This window comes from Acanthaster planci, linkage group LG15 (assembly GCF_054643075.1).
Source record: "Acanthaster planci isolate LZ-2023a linkage group LG15, COTS_SCS, whole genome shotgun sequence".
In the NCBI taxonomy this organism is placed as follows: domain Eukaryota; kingdom Metazoa; phylum Echinodermata; class Asteroidea; order Valvatida; family Acanthasteridae; genus Acanthaster; species Acanthaster planci.
Window position 1 is genome coordinate 6,105,310 of NC_141791.1, and position 16,103 is coordinate 6,121,412.

The 16,103-nt window shown below is 41.3% G+C and overlaps 1 protein-coding gene across 2 annotated transcripts in view; it reads right to left on the reverse strand.

The window, feature by feature from the left end:
* Nucleotides 1–4,735: 4,735 nt before the first annotated feature.
* Nucleotides 4,736–16,103, reverse strand: part of LOC110986164 (glutamate receptor ionotropic, kainate 2-like) — a 65,413-nt gene continuing 54,045 nt past the window's right edge. For both annotated transcript variants that reach the window (XM_022247815.2, XM_022247817.2), the window contains exons 9-15: nt 14,664–14,771; nt 13,647–13,751; nt 12,795–13,004; nt 11,274–11,834; nt 10,512–10,740; nt 9,739–9,995; nt 4,736–9,407 (exon numbers count right to left, since the gene is read on the reverse strand). In XM_022247815.2, the coding sequence (XP_022103507.2) occupies nt 9,243–9,407; nt 9,739–9,995; nt 10,512–10,740; nt 11,274–11,834; nt 12,795–13,004; nt 13,647–13,751; nt 14,664–14,771 (1,635 nt within the window). In that variant the 3' untranslated portion in view covers nt 4,736–9,242. The remainder of the gene's footprint in view (nt 9,408–9,738; nt 9,996–10,511; nt 10,741–11,273; nt 11,835–12,794; nt 13,005–13,646; nt 13,752–14,663; nt 14,772–16,103) is intronic.

The window sequence follows — 16,103 nt, forward strand, 5'->3', positions numbered from 1 at the left end:
TTGCAATTTGCAAGAATGTAACTTAACACTCACCCATCGAGCATTTGTGGTCTCAAATCTTGAGATTTTTTTTCTGAGAATCGACAACTCATACTGCAAGCAACTAGAGGCTCAAAACATTAAACCAACAAACTGCAAATTCAATTCAACTGCCTGAATAACGCCCAGATAAATTTCTGGCTTTTCTTAGCATACATGCTAAATCCCCCTATAGTGAAGGGGTTACGTATATGGGAAACGACATGTCAAGTTTCTGTGGCCCCTACACCAGTCGATAGCGTGGTAAATTTTCAGCATGACTAAGGCTGTGATAAAAATATGTACTCTACCCAGACGCAATTAAAATGGCTTGTTTCTCCAAAACAACCTCAAATGTGAAGTCTTTGCCATTTTGTACAATGATTTTTTTACCTGAACTGTGATTACATCTCGGTGCACTCTTACGGGTAGCTTCTGGATTTTCCATTCTCAAATGTCCGCATCGATAGTCTTCTGAGTGACTGGGAATCTCATCCAAAGTACATCTCCATCAGGTGCACTTGTGAATAGTTAATTGAAGTATGAAGGGCATCTTCCTTCAACGACTATAACGGGAATTTTTTCAAGCGAGGCTGTGGTCCCTGCAACGCAACACTGTATAAACTACAGCGAGAAGAAATATGAGTGCAAAAAGAGGTGTTTTTCAGCTGCACTGCAGCAGATCACGCTTTCTTTTCCAAATTTACCCATTAGTACTTCAGCATCTCTTTTCAAATTTCAAAGAAACGTTACAGAATACTTGTAGAGATAATACTTCAGAATGCCCGACTTTTAGAAGAAACCTCAAGCTCCCCATTTATGATGAACGATGCGAGCCGGCAAACAAACGATAAGACAGGTGCACGGATTACACAAAGGACGGTTTCCTAAGGGAATGACTTTGTCTGATGCGACATAGACGCCACTCCTGGAATTTAATCTATTCTACAGAACAAAGATACTCTTGCCCAGAAGGGAGATCAAACACTACGATAAGAGATGCAAAACAATGCCAAATTCCAGTTCAGATGAGAATGTTCCCGAAGGTGTTTCCTTAGTGGAAGTATGCGCTAATGGGAAACATTGGCTTTGTATTAACTGTCATTTCTGCTGAAGGATAAAATCCACCCTCGGAATTTTCTCTGACAAAATCGACTGTTTTGAGGGCTTTTGATTCAGTCGATGATACCCAAAAGAAAGAATCGGGATCTTATCTGTTGTTTTCTAATAGCCGGCAACCTTTATGAATAATTCATTTTCTTCTGCTGCAAATAAAACGGCAAAACTACACTGTAGAGGTAATGTTTTAACGCTTTTTAAACGTCTGTCTGTTAAGACTTTATGAACACATTGTGGTGTTGAAAGCTGAGGTGTTTATTTTTAAGCAAAGATGTGTAGATGTACTAATAAATTCAGAAACAAAGACACAATAACAAGACACAAAAACCTTTATCAGATGACAACACTTCCCAAACATCGAAACACACTATTTCCATAAAGGTGAATGATTTAAACGGTGACATGTTTCCCATACTGGCATTTCACAATAGCGCGCCTCAAAGAGTTTGCAACGCACTGCACAATGCGCGAAATCGGTCCACCTTTTCCAAGCGTAAAGACAAGTTGAAAATAGGCGTTGGTTTTTACATTGATGGTTGTTTTTCTTGCTTTTGTATTAATTTCGAATTATGCACTACTTTGACCTTTGTCTTAAATTCTTTTGACTGGCCTAGGCCTAAACAGAATTACAATTAAATGTACATAAAGGCTAAAGAATTACACATGCGATGCCTAGGTTGTATGCAAAAATTCACTTATTGCGGAACGTTTATATAATAGTGGTTCATGTACAATTACACAGTAAAAAAAAACGCTTAGAGTTTTAACACATTTCCAAACACATTTTTGTACCCACCTTTTGAAAAGTTTAACCGCGACAGCCTTATGCGTTTAGAAATGTGTTGAATGCTAAACAGATTTCAAAAAGCTAAACATGCACACATTCCTAAACACATTTTAATAAACATGTCATGGTTAAACGCGTGGAAAAAGCAGGTACAAGAAGTGTTTAAACTCTAAACGCTGGTCACATTCTATACCTTATGCACTCTTATATCATTCGTATGTCATGCTTGTTTCGCAGAATTTTGATGTGCTAGAAAACTATGAGTACAAAGTCTTTGTTGCCATGACAACAGCGCGATGTAGGTGGCTGGATGTGCATCAATTATTGTTGCCCTTTGGGAATGTCTGGAGAGAGCTCAAGTGCACGTGGAGACAGGTGGGCTCATTACAAAAAAATGACTTCGTCGTTGCCCCGAAATTGCACAAATACTCTGCGCCCTGTTCGGCGCACACGTCTTTATGCTACTCTCAACATCAATTCAAACGCACGTTAATAATACAATAAAACATACATATTACTAAAGGTTTCTTCAGGTAGTCATTGCAAGAAAAAAAAAAGAAAGAAACGTGCGTCGGTTCAGGTATTTTAAGGCACTGTTTTAACATGATAGCCTGTAGCAAAGAAATTGCATCAAAAGGTACACTGGTGAAGGTTAAAAACGATTTCCCAGCATTGTGTTATAACTACATTGAAAATTATACAAGCACCTTTTCCGAAGAAATCGTGCTAAAGATTGTGGAAAATCCCAAAGCATCAGTCACCACAAGAAGTGCATAAAGGAATACGAATGCACAAATTTGCTTTTGTTAGGCACATCTAACTTTCAAACCTCTACTCACATTTGTCGTCTCGCAGGGGATAGTGTAGCTTGAAAACAAGTGTAGAAATACGGCTTGAGGATATACATGTATGCAGATACACAAGCAAGATAGGAGAGTTTATTTAAGTTTCCACGAGGTTCGAAAGCATATCAAGTTTTCAAAAGAATGTCAGAAATGCCCCGAAAACGTTACGCTACTGGCATGCATTCTTTGTCCAAGCACAAAATGCCGCTTTGCTATACTTACTTGTGCTCATTTCTGAAGGCATCGACCTTGCCGGTGACGTTGTAGCTTGATCGAATCAGATGTGAACTGCCAAACACAATTCCCTTACTACCGAGATTGATATTCGGATAAGCACATTTAACGTATAATTCCGTTTGTTTGTTTAAAATTTGAGCAAGTAAACACCGGCTGCGACCCGTTGATTTCGTCACCGAAGAGGGAATGTTTGTCTGCGCTCACGGTTTGATGCAGGCGAGGGAACTGTGAAACTTTACTGTCTAGGGGTCAATGAAAGTAATGAAGACAAATGAGATGCGTAAAAATGGAAACCACACACCCACAAGTCATGTCTAGTTTAATTAACGTAAAACAGTAATGTTTTCTTAACTTCGTCGTGTGTTAGGTCCGTCTGTGTTGAATAAACACCACTAGGTGTTATTTAAAACTAAAATTTGAATTAATACTACAAGGTTTACAGTGTATAGCTACTTCACTGGGCTGACAACCTACTACAAACTCTCAGTCCACCACCCCGAGATAGATTGAAACATCCCTATAAGTTCTATTAAAAATGAAAAATAGTCATATTACCATTTTTTCAACTTGGCCAAAGTAAAACCTCACCGATAAATTTATGATAATTTTCCTCATTCACACTACTCCGTAAGTTATATGGCTAATTTAAGAAATTTACAACTTTCCACCGCCTATTCTGTTCTTGTCCTGGAACAATTGTCTCACCGGAACTATGATAACCACAGCTGGTTTACACATTCGCGGACAGTTTCAAAATCGCAGGTATGGTTACAAGGCAATAGTGTACCGCCATGTCCGGTGCTCACAGCTTGAAATGTCAAACAAAGCCAGCTTAACCTTTTCACAGGAATTCCTAAAAGCAAATAATTCTACTCTTCTCCATGAACGACGGCAAAACATAAGCAACGCAACAATTATTCTTCCCCGTTTCAAAGTGTTTCAGGGTCAAAGACAAAAGGTTTTTCTATTTCTGTTTTCTCGTGTTCCGGGATACAGCTTTCCAGGATCATGCATTGTGTCACCTTGGCAACATGTACATAGCTGCAGGGAAGGAAATTTAATGAAGTTTATGCCTTCCACCCTGAGCAGAAGCACTCCCTCGTCGGTTGTAAAGGACATGTTGGTCGGGAGCACTCATTTTGTAGGTAGAAATGCGACTGCAACGCTTGCGTTGCACAGTGAACCAGCTGTGCGCCGTTACTGAAGGAGCCTCTGATGTTAGGAAAATTGCACCCTCTCTTGGTCCAGCTCGGGGCCAATATTAGTCTCTCAGTAAACTGACGTTCACGATCCCGTTCACGACCCTTGGAAGACAGAAAAGCAGATGACCCCTTTTCGGCCGCCTATGTAAAATTGCTCTTCCGGTATCAAAAAAAAAAAGCAAAAAAGTAGAATTCACGGTTGTTGTCAAAACGTTCGATCCTCATTTCTGCCTGTTCGAAAGGACAAAAGCAGATGGCCGCTTTTCGGCCGCCAGCAAACTGAGAGAAAGCAAAATCTGCTATTTTGAAGCAGAAAACAGAAAAATGCATAACCAAACAATGTTCGTTCTGCTTTTTGAGGTGGCAAAAAAGTAGAAATTGCATGTTACCAGAACATAAAATCTGCTGGCCACTTTTCATCCTCCATAATACGTATTCAGAGGATTTACAAATAAACTGTGACCGAATTGAAATCGTGAATAAAAGGGCAGAAACTGGACACCAATTACTACCCATGACAACGGCAATTGAAGAAAATACATAAATTTTAATTGTGAATAACAAACTCTCCAGTAGGTGACACCATTCTTTTTTTTACAACCAAATTCAAGAATTATATAGGGTCTCAAATGTATCAGCTAAAATTTACTAATGTTGATGTTTATAAGTGACATGATTTTGAATTTCAAATTATGAGCTGCTGACATATTAACTTAAAGAATAAGATGTGTAAGGCTGGGAGCAATATTCTACAATACATCCAAACATGAAAAATATCTTAATAACACTGGCCTTTTTATGAGTTCCAAGTATACCAGGAGGCCGAACGAAAATGGACTTAAATTACTGCTCTGACCTGTGTTGGAGAGGTCAACGTTGTTCAAATAAAGCACATCGGTTATCTGTCAGAAAGTGCACGGCTGTCACTGGCGGTCTTGGACCACTCTGAGATCTGTAGGAAGGATATTGCCATCACAGAAACGGGTAAACTTGCTACCTGGGTCGGATTTTCTGGTTGCCACTGCAGGCAATGAGATCAGGCCTGCCGATTCGAAAGTCAACAAAAGTGTAAGAGCCCTAAGTAGGCACCACAGAGCTTCTTTCTTTGATTTTTAATAAAAGGACGTTCCAAACCAGCTTGTACACAGCTTAAGGTACTCAGCATGGAATCTATTGTGCGAGGCTGCAGCGCATGTTATATCAGCGCTATACGAAATACATGTATGTACTGGCAATGAATGAAAAGGGCTGCTGGCGTTTGGGATCTAGACGAAACTCTTCATTCCGCTGCGCGTGGTACAGAAACACAACATACAATTTTTTCACACACAGGCTTCGACCAATCAAATTAATGTTCTCAAATAGATCAATAAAAGCTACGAGAAGGCAATGGTACCTCGAAAGACGATTCATAAATTTTGCATCAGTAGAGAGAACACAATAGCTACTCAGTCAATAAACACCACTTTTCTGTTTTGGGTTTAGAAGTAAGCTGAAACTATAGGGAGAAAAACGTGAATGTTCAAAAGAAACCGTTCATTGGAAAAGGCAGCTACACCGTCCGGTAAAAAATAAACTAAATCGAACAACCTAGCAAGCCATAAACACCTATGTACAATAAAACACCTCTGCATATTGCTTGATTACACTATATGTAATTATTGCATGATTTCGAATCATGTTAATGAGAATGTCAAGAAAGCGTTCTTACCTTCTGTATACGGAATTTTTAAAGAATAAATTTATTATATCGAACATATTGCGCCCGTTTTTTTTTAAATTACTTTACCTCAAAAGGCAAAAGTTCCAATCTGTACATTTAAAACACGACAGTTCTCTATATGCCATCCCTATAGAGCTTATAAATACAATATACTTTATGTACTTACAAAGTAAGAGAGGAATCTTTCATAAATATTTTGTCTAAATGCACAAACGATCCAGTCGTCTGTCTAAAAATGAAATAACGGGGGCGCTCACACCATACACGTACTGGAGATGTTTACAGAGAGACTTGCGACATGAATGTCTTAATTGTTGGACACAAAATGGCGAGTTATGCGTGAGTGCACAATAGCCACACGCGTTGCTGCACACATATCGATTATCCATTTTTGGCTCCAGATTCCAAAGCTGGCGCGTCTCCCTGTACATATATATAGATCTGACGTGTATACTCAGGTGGTCGTAAAAAACCCTTTGGAAAATGTAAATTAGCTTAAGATTTCCTCCAAAGGAACAAAGTGGAAGAGGCTGAATTCGCTGTGATACGCAGAAAGCAAAAGATAAGACATGAAATTTATTTCAACTCGGAAGCTTTGAAATGAAATTCCATGCCTGCAATTTCAAACTTGCTACCTAGGGAATTCCTGCCTCCCAGTTATGAATATACGGTAACAAAGTATCTAACCTCGAAGGACTACAACAAATATCCCGAAAGGGCTCACAGTATTTTGTTTGAACGCTCGAAGCAGCAGTGAATCATCAATGACTGTGATTATCACAAACAGATAACAAAATCAGTCTAATCAAGTTCTCCACATAAATATTGAAGACTTCAGATATCATTCAGAACATTTCACCTTTAAGCATCATGTTACAAAAAGTCGTGACTTTATGACGAATTTATATTTTTTAAGTTTGATTCTTAAAATTGTAGTCACATTTTGTGAATGCACTACCTCATTACACTTGTACATAATAATGGTATTTATAGTAAACAAACTGGACTTGTTTTGCCGAGCCTTTCTTTGTAATTTGGCAAAAAGCCAAAATTTGATAGGGTTTCAACGATATGCTGTCGGGACTGAAGTAAAGGTAACTCGAGGGTGATATCGGAAAACGGCTGACGGATAAGTTCTTGATTTATGAAAAGTGCAACGTTTCCATACTGGTCACAAAATATTACCCAGCAAGAACACAAAATCAGTATTTCAAACACTTCTATAAAAAAACCCCTGCATTTTGACAGTATACACTGGACTAAACCACATGTACAAAATGCAAGCACGTTGATAAAACACCTGTAACCGAGCCAGCAGTAAAGTTTTTAAAGGAATTCTCTCTAAAATGAGACGTTTACAACGAAGCCGGGGCATACAAACTGCAATAAAATGCGACCAATTGAAATGTTTCGGAAATTTGCACTTAAGTTGGATCAAGATGTGTCTTTTCATCCATTCTGCGGTTACTTTTGAGATTCTTTGCGTCCCTTGACAGGTGTTCAGGCGAAGTAGGCGGGTATAGGAATTTTGCCTGCATATGCAGTTTTATACATACCTGAAACTGCACCGGAAAATGAATACACTGACTCAAATAATCACAGCTCTTTTAAAACTCTAGTCGAAAAGTAGTGGTTTCGCAAGGAAGACAATCCAACTAACGCAAAAGGCCAGAAAGGCCAATACCTATTTATGACGACACTGGAATGCCACGTTTGGCATCAAATATTAACTGCCATACTGCAAATCCAATTCGGTCATTCACAACTGTAGACGTCCCAGCAATAGAATACGGTATCTTTTATTTATTTATCTTTGGTCTTGAATCTATTCGATTTCGAAGGCGTATTCTTCCATCGAACAGCGATCTCCTGTAGACATTCCCTTAGCTGGTTGCGCGCTTATTATTTGCCCCCAATAGCTCCAATTTCCCAGTAAGGCTTTAAATATGGAAATAAAATTACAGTCTTCTACTCAGGCCGGATGCCTGTTTCTGTTCTCATATAAGAGAAATATCCACTGCTGAAACAAAGACTTCCGAAATAATGTAATATATATGTAAAATTATCAACAATCACACTTTAGAAACAATACTTTCAGTCACATAATTATTATAAATAATCCCTCATCAACAATTTGAAAGTATGGTTTTCGCTACAGAATATAAATTTGTCTCCAGATAGAAAAACACAACAAACTATTCGCCATTTTCAAGGTAATCATACGTCCGTGTACTCGAAAAAAAAATAGGAAATACTGCACAACATTGTGCATCATCGGACTAATTTTAATAGCAGATCGTCGGTATTTTCACGTACAACAATACTCTTACTTCGGTTTATTTCAAATGACATTGTCAAGCTCTGATCCAGTGCTTTTACCATTGCAGCTGGACCGAACAAAGAACTGCATTTCAGCCTTGCAGTCTGCAATATAAGTGTCGTCCACAAAGGAACTCCACATTCAAATGCTTTGGAAACCTTTTCTAAGTGTAACAGAAATGCATATTGGACGAAAGAGCGTTTCAGATGGGAATTGGTAGTACCGAGGCTTAAAGAGAAACTCAGCCATAAGTGATGGGGTAACATTACACTTGTATGACCTAAAAAACTTTAAAACTGTGAAAAAATTTAAAGGCTCCTAAGCAGAGCCGTTTCAGTGGAATTTCGCTCACTGGAAATCTTTGGAGCAAAGCCTCTATTTACATGGTAGACTGCTTCTAACTTGGACCAACGTTTTCAAAAGCATATAAGACTTGAGTACTAAGGTATTATGTTCCAAAGCCGACACAGACCGAGTTGAATTGTTCAATCCTTTGTTAGTACTCCATTTGCTCAAGTTTTTATATCTTCCAGTGCATAATCAGACTGGAAAGCTGGTTTACACTCCCACCACGGAACTCGACTCGCCATGATTTTCAACACTGATTTCGCGGACGCACAAGAAGAATGGACGGCCTATCGTCGCCGGCACTGGCAAACCACAACGTCCAACTCGAACAATCGTACAGTGGCAAAGTGGGCACTTTTTTCTTCACCTCAGCCCAGCACCTAGTCGACCTGATTTTTTCTGTCAAATGCGGCGGACAGTGAAGATACATCTGGAACCGTCAGACACCACTACCGTCTTCCTTTGCACAGTGGTGCAGCTTTCCACCATCTCACAGACTCGTCATCAGCCCTGCCGTTTTGTTTGGAAGCCCTGGATGTTTTGCGGCAGTCTAATTTCTTAGTAAATTTTCTTGCTGTATTTACATGTCATTTGTATTGAGATGTGTTCCCCTCTCTGAATTTGGAGAAAGACACGGCTTGCTCTACGCCACGGTTTCCGCCATGCTCATGGGAAACGTTTGTCCGTTCAGTCCACTTGGGTAGGGCGCGGGCATGTACTTATGGTCTATATTGCGTTGAGATCGGGGCTTTCCGTTACATCGACAGGCAAAACGGAACTCAGACATCATTTCCGCACATAGTGATTTCTGTGTAAAAGAAAAGAAGAGATGCAAAAGAATGATAACCTTTTTTTCTGAAAAAATTAACTGCACTTCCTTGAAGCAGCATCAACAAATCGTATAAAGCTTATCTAATTCAGCTTTACAAGTTTATTGCCAAACCTTGCGGACGATATGTCTGGTGTAAATACCCAATTAAAAGGTTCCCTAACTAATTGTACAGGGGCTTTGCGATAGCCATCTTGCACGACAGTTCTTTTGTTCCACAGGGAGGCCTCCATCGTGCATATTATGTGGAACAAACCCACTGGCCACCAAGATGGCAGCAATGCAAACTCTCTATGACAAGCATCCTCACCCGATCTATCTCGGCGTTCTGCCGGGACTTCCAGATGAACTCGGCCACCGCCACCAGGATGCCCAGCACCACGCCCGCAATCAGCACCAGGAAGATACCCCCTATGTTGGACAGCCCCAGCTCGTTGGCGTCCTGGTTATTGGTGGGCTCCACCATGCAATTCCCCGCGTTCCACCACTTAGTCTTGAGCTTCATCAGGTCCTCGTTCTCCTCCAGGCGGAGGATGGAGTTGGTAATCTTATCCCGCAACTTGGATCCTGCGGGCGGAGACGTGAAAAGCCTCACGGTTATTGGACCTAGGCTTCCTTCAGAATTGCCTGCCGTAGTTACCTGCGATACCTAACAATCATATATTCTTATCTGTCTTTCGTCAAACAAGGCTTTATTATAGCGGTAAAAAAAATGAAATTTACTTCCAGGTGTTCCCAACTCATATCTAAGGAGACTTTGTCATAATTTTTAAATGGAAAAAAAAAACATCAAAACTGTATTCCACACAAACCTTTATGACACAGACTGAGGAGGTTAGAATTTAAATGTTGTGGCTGGTAGATAAGATTGACCGGTATCAGCGGTACTTGCATTGGTAAAATTGTCAATTTCATGCTGGACGCACTTTCAGGGGGTCCAACTACGTTGTTTCATTTAAAATGATCAAGTAAGCGCAATTTTGCTTCATCTAATTGGGAGAATCAGCTGGTTTAAATCCTTCCGTCAACACAAGTCCCATCCGTCATATTCAGCACTATAGTCGCACCGAAGCTCAGTCGTACCTAGTGGGGTCCCGATGCCGTACCCTCTGGAGTTTAACAGTCCGCCGATGGTGGTCAGATTTTTGCAGTTCCGTGATACCACGTACTCTGCCATAGTGGACTCCATCAGGAAGGCGTAGTTCTTCTCAGTCAGGACCCTCTGGATGCCTTCACCGTACGTGTCCATAAAGACGTTTGGTCGTGAGCTCATAAACTCCCACATCGTCTTGTACGTCTCAATGTTCGAACGCTGTCAGTGCGGAAAATGATGCATCAACTTCTTAGTGAAAGAGGCTTTTCTTTTTAAACCAGTTCCATTCAAGCTCACCCAGTAACCTGGCAGATTACATCAGATACCTTGAGGAAATCTATCAACACTCCATTTAATAACGTGAGCGATTATTGTCTTGGAATTCCTTAAACCTGCTGAGAAAATTTTCCCAATAATAAGACAGGTCGCTGCTGTTGGATCAGCATCTCTTTAAATTTCAGTGAGAATTATGGAGCTTAAGTCAGAAGTCTATATCAAAAACATAACGGACCTGTGTGCACAGCCTGCAGGTTTGGGGAATGTCACAGAACGGCAGATAATTTGTTGAAAAAGGCGAATGTGGTACCTCCATACTGGAAGCGACGGAAGGGGCAATTGGGTATGTTTAACATTGCAGATTAACGTGAAGTACACGGATGGTGTAGGGTGCTAGGACCTAGATCTAGGACGCTAAATCAGCTTTCAATCTGAGATATTTGCTGCTATAAAGAGAGAACTATGTTTTTAGTTACCTTAAAGAATGTGTGTGTGGAGCCGCTACTCCTCGTTCCGTACTCTATCTTAGTCTGCTTGGCCATGTCATCAGCACTCTCGATAGGCGACACCATCCGTTCCACGGTCAGGAAGGCAGCCAGGTTGGCGGTGTAGGACGACACTAGGATGAGGGAGAAGAACCACCAGAAGCCGCTCAAGACCCTGGTGGAGAAGGCCCGGGGGTTGACCTCTGAGCCTTGCTGCATGAGCCCGCCGAAGGCAAACCAGATGCAGCTCAAGAGCGTGAACTGGTTCTCGACTTTGTCGTAGTCGGGGTTGCAGGGGTGCTCGTTGTACCACTCGTAGGGGCTAAACCGGGCTAACAGGAACATGGTCAGGGCCACCACCAGGAAGGCGATAACCACGTACATCCAGATATCAAAGGACAGCGGGTTGAGAAAGGAGAAGACACCGGGGTTCTGGGGCTCAGGAACTCGGTACAAGATCGTGATACCCAGGTGCATGAAGGGCTTGGAGAAGTCTACCACTTGTTCCCGGACGTAGGAGATTGTTAGAGGGGCCACCGCTAAGTCTGCTTGCTGTGTTGGCCAAGTTGGGGGGGAATGGTTAAAGACTTTTCAAGATAAAGGATTCCATAAAATTAACTGGTGGCACATTCTGCAGCTTATTTTGTTTTCGCTTTTGTTTTACATACGTTACGGTGCACCCCATCCGACTACCCATCGCTACTTATAAGTGAGGCCTGTGAAGCTAAATGGCCATGCTCTAACTGTGGTGCTAATATATTATTGTATGATGCAATACAGAAGGCACACATATAAGTGAGGCTTGTTCGAGCTTTCTGCCTCCAAATGTTTTTGACGCTGACTAGCCTCACTTATAAGTGTGCCACTGTATTGCATCATACGATAATATATTAGCATCACAGTTCTTGCAGGCTATTTTGCTGCACAGGCCTCGCTTATAAGTAGCGGTGGGTAGTCGGATCGGGTGCACGATAAGCGCATTCAACTGAATACCGATACATGAAATACAGACGTTACAGGTGAAAGCAATGACAGTATTGGATTTTGAAAAGTTTACTTGAAAAGCATGTTTCCATATGAAGCAAGATATGAGACGGAGAACCCCCCCCCTGCTTTGTGTTGGTCATTGTTTCACTGAAATCTGAGGAAATCTTTTCAGACATGGGGGATGGTATAGAGTATGTATAGTATATGTAATAGTATATGTAATAGTATAGAGTGTGTATAGCGATTGGATATGTGGGGGTACCGCTCGGTCTCATTTCTTGCTGGATATAACGAAACTTAGGAATTCTTGTGTGGGAGATCTTTGGAACCTTTGGGATAAGACATGCGATGCTGACTTGTTTGAAGAGAATGATTAAGTAATCTCGTTATGCAGCTCTAGCACCCCTCGCACTGATCAAAGGTAACCCGAAACTCTACATGAAAGAAAAACACAGCTTGAGATTACGCAATCGCGCTAATGAAGAACGCTGAATCCCAAAATGCCACGGCTCAGGTTGGACTTACCCCTTGCATGAGTTCGCCGATCATGCCGTTCCATTCTCCGTTCTCCGTTTCCGCTCCGTAGTTGCCGTCGTTCACCAACTGGATCTGGTAATCGAATCCCACGTCCGCCGACACCATCTTGAGCAGGTCGATGCAGAAGCCTTCGAATCGTTCGTTATCCGCGAGCTTGGTACCGTCTGTAGTCTCTCGCAGCATGACGTACGGCTTCTCCTGTTTAGAACAGAAGGCAAAGGGGTTGTCAGTGGAGGGTTGGGGTCTGTACAACTCTGACTCTCAATGGCTTTGGTCAGCCAACTTTCATGTAGAAAGCACAACGAGGCGAAGCTGTAATAAATTCACCGCATGAAAAAAATCACAAGCTATATTCAGATGAATTCGCAATGAAAAAGTATTCTGTTGTTTCTCTGTAAAAAAATAATAAACCCATGTTATGTTCTTTAGCCTTACTTATGGCCAAATTATGAGTTGACTTGTGATCGGCTTTGCCATGTGGGACAATGATATAAAGTGAAAGTGTACGGCTTGGCAGGGTGGCTGTACAAGCGAATCACTCGAGGATTAAATGACCCAAAGGAGGTGGACTGTCCACAGTGCAGTGCAAGATTCCCAAATCGAACACATACTCTCTGTTCTCAAGCTACAGAGTTACTACTAATTCCGCGCACAAGCGTTCTTCATCGTAATTGACAGTAACAAAGGGCAGTCGTGTGACGTGCTTTGTGGCAGCCCTATCCGTATCAATAACAGACCGTCGAAACCATGATCCACGACATTGCACAATCCTAGATAGAAATGCTAAAGATTTTATGGCCGAAGATCAGGTGGCTTTTCCACGAGTGGAGTATTTCTTACCAATATGGTGGTGACTCTCAGCGATCTGTTTGCTGTGCTGGTGTTTAACTGTTCCTCCACGGCACGCTTGAAATGCAGGCCATCCATGATGTTCCACGTTCCAATCTTAAGAAGACCCAGAAAATAGCGAAGATGTCACATCGCACACTTTAATTAATCTCACTTTTTATTAATTTGTTTGTGAATGCTTCACATGTGCTACCAATCCTAGGCCTACATATTGCAAGTATCTGGCCGGCCATATTCGCTACGCATGCGCTAATAAACCAGTCCATTACCATCTCGGTCATACCATTTTAGAATTTCTGTAGGTTCAAGGCCTTTTACATTTTTCCCCAAATCTGGCGTAAAACACTAAAGTAGTTTATCACAATATGAAATTATTAACCAAAGTAAACAGGTATACTAATTTTTATATTAATTTTCATCTTTTCATTGATGCCTTCAGTTTAAAAAGAAATGAAGAGTTGACATCACTTTCAATTTCGATGTGGCCTACCCATGGAGAAGGCCTATTCAAGTATGCAAGCGCTGCGCATCCAGGAAGCTTCCATATGTAAAGTGGTAAAAGCACTAAGCCAGCTCTTTAAAGAAAAAAATCTAAAGGTCTCTTATTTGTACAATAATTGACATGAAACCTGTCAAGCTTCTATAGTCTCCCGAGTATGTGCAGTGAACTCGTGCTCAAACTGATCTGTGACCAACAGATTCTTGGTCGAGATACTCTGTGCATCTCTTTCCTTAATACATGCAAGTACCATGTTTTCTCGCCTTAGGGAGTCAACAATAAGCAACGTGTGCCGCCGCAGGACACGCACCCCGCATTTCTTCGCGCCGGACTATAACCCACGGCACGGGTGGAAAACATGACCATTCAGTTCCAACCCCTCCACAATGTGTCCAGGGGAAAACAGGTTGGTCTGATTTCGGCCGGAAAACGCAGCACTGAAGGACATAGTCCAATTCTTCACGGGAATTGCTATCCTTGATCCACTGATGGAGAGAGATAATCCTCACCTGCTCCATACCCGACGGGCCAAGTTCTGAGACGAAGAACTTTGGGTTCACTCTCTCCCCGTGCGATCCAAACCGTATCTGGCCCGTTAATCCGTCAGGCATATTGACCTATCAATCAATTATATTTCAAAAGAATTAATTTCTACTAATGCGGTGACGTCAACACGGAAAGCCAAAACCAACAAAAGATACAAATGAAGAGAAAGCAAGAGTAGGAAATCCTGTAGGCCGTTCTCCCCGTCAATAATACAAACCGACTCTGAACAGAATGCATCAAAATTGCCCCCCTAAAATTGTCTCGTACGACAAAACCTATCCTTTCTAGACATGCAAATATCCTTCCACCCAGTGAGGTACGTCAAGTGGTTCAATAATTTTCTTTCCTGTACTGGGCACATATTTCTGACAAAAAGTCGAACCCGCCTTTTCTGTCATGCAGTGGGAATGCAACAAGCAGATTAGTCACGTAGATCATTCAAATTAACCTCATGCTGTGAGTTTCAGTCGCACTGAAAATAAGATATCAAAATTACACCCCATCATCCCGAAAGGAGAGCTTCTCTCTTTCATGAACTAGAATCATTCTGCACTCTCACGGTTGTGGATTTGTTTTTGAAATTTGTATTTAATCTGAAGCCTTGACTCCTTCAACTATATGCTTGTTTGTTCACAGACACCGTCATGCTAGTATTTTACAGATCACAAGAACACAATTCACATAGAAATACAAGTACCACTTAGGCCTAAGACTTCTGTTGTAATTTTTCTGAAATTCGATAGCATGTGATTCAAATCGCTACCTCACGATGCTTTAGAAGCAACTATGACACCGTATCTCAACGTCAAATCCGACTACCTACCGCCGTTAATGAACGAAACCTCTACAGGAAAAAATGCCACCCGCGAAACTTGCCAATAATATATTATTATAAACGTTGGGATTACCTGGAGTAGCAGTACGTTGCTCAATGGGCACAAACAAATGGGGAAAAAGTAGGCCAGTCAGGCTTATTGTGTGAAATGATGGGTAAGGTAAAGGGATCGAATTAAGGACGTAGGTGGAACATGTCCTGAAGGGCATTTTTACAGTTCTTGTTTTTTTGTCTCAGTTTGTTTTCTGTTGGAAAAGATAATTTTTGACAGGTTATTTTCTTTCTGACTTAATGTGTAGCGTGAACGTTTGCATCATTCTGGGGGAAATTACGGCCCCTTCATGCTACATTGGTAAGAACCGCTTGTAAGCTTGACACCACGTATCACAAAAAATAATGTACTGCCATGTTTCGTACAGAGGCATATTGCTGTGACAGCCTCGCTCGTTAAGGTATTGTGGATAGTCAGATCAAATCGTTTGTGACCACATAGGCCATTTCCAAAGTTCAGTACACTGTAAGCCCATTTCCCCACTTGTGCTTTCGAAAGTCATTACCTACAGTACAG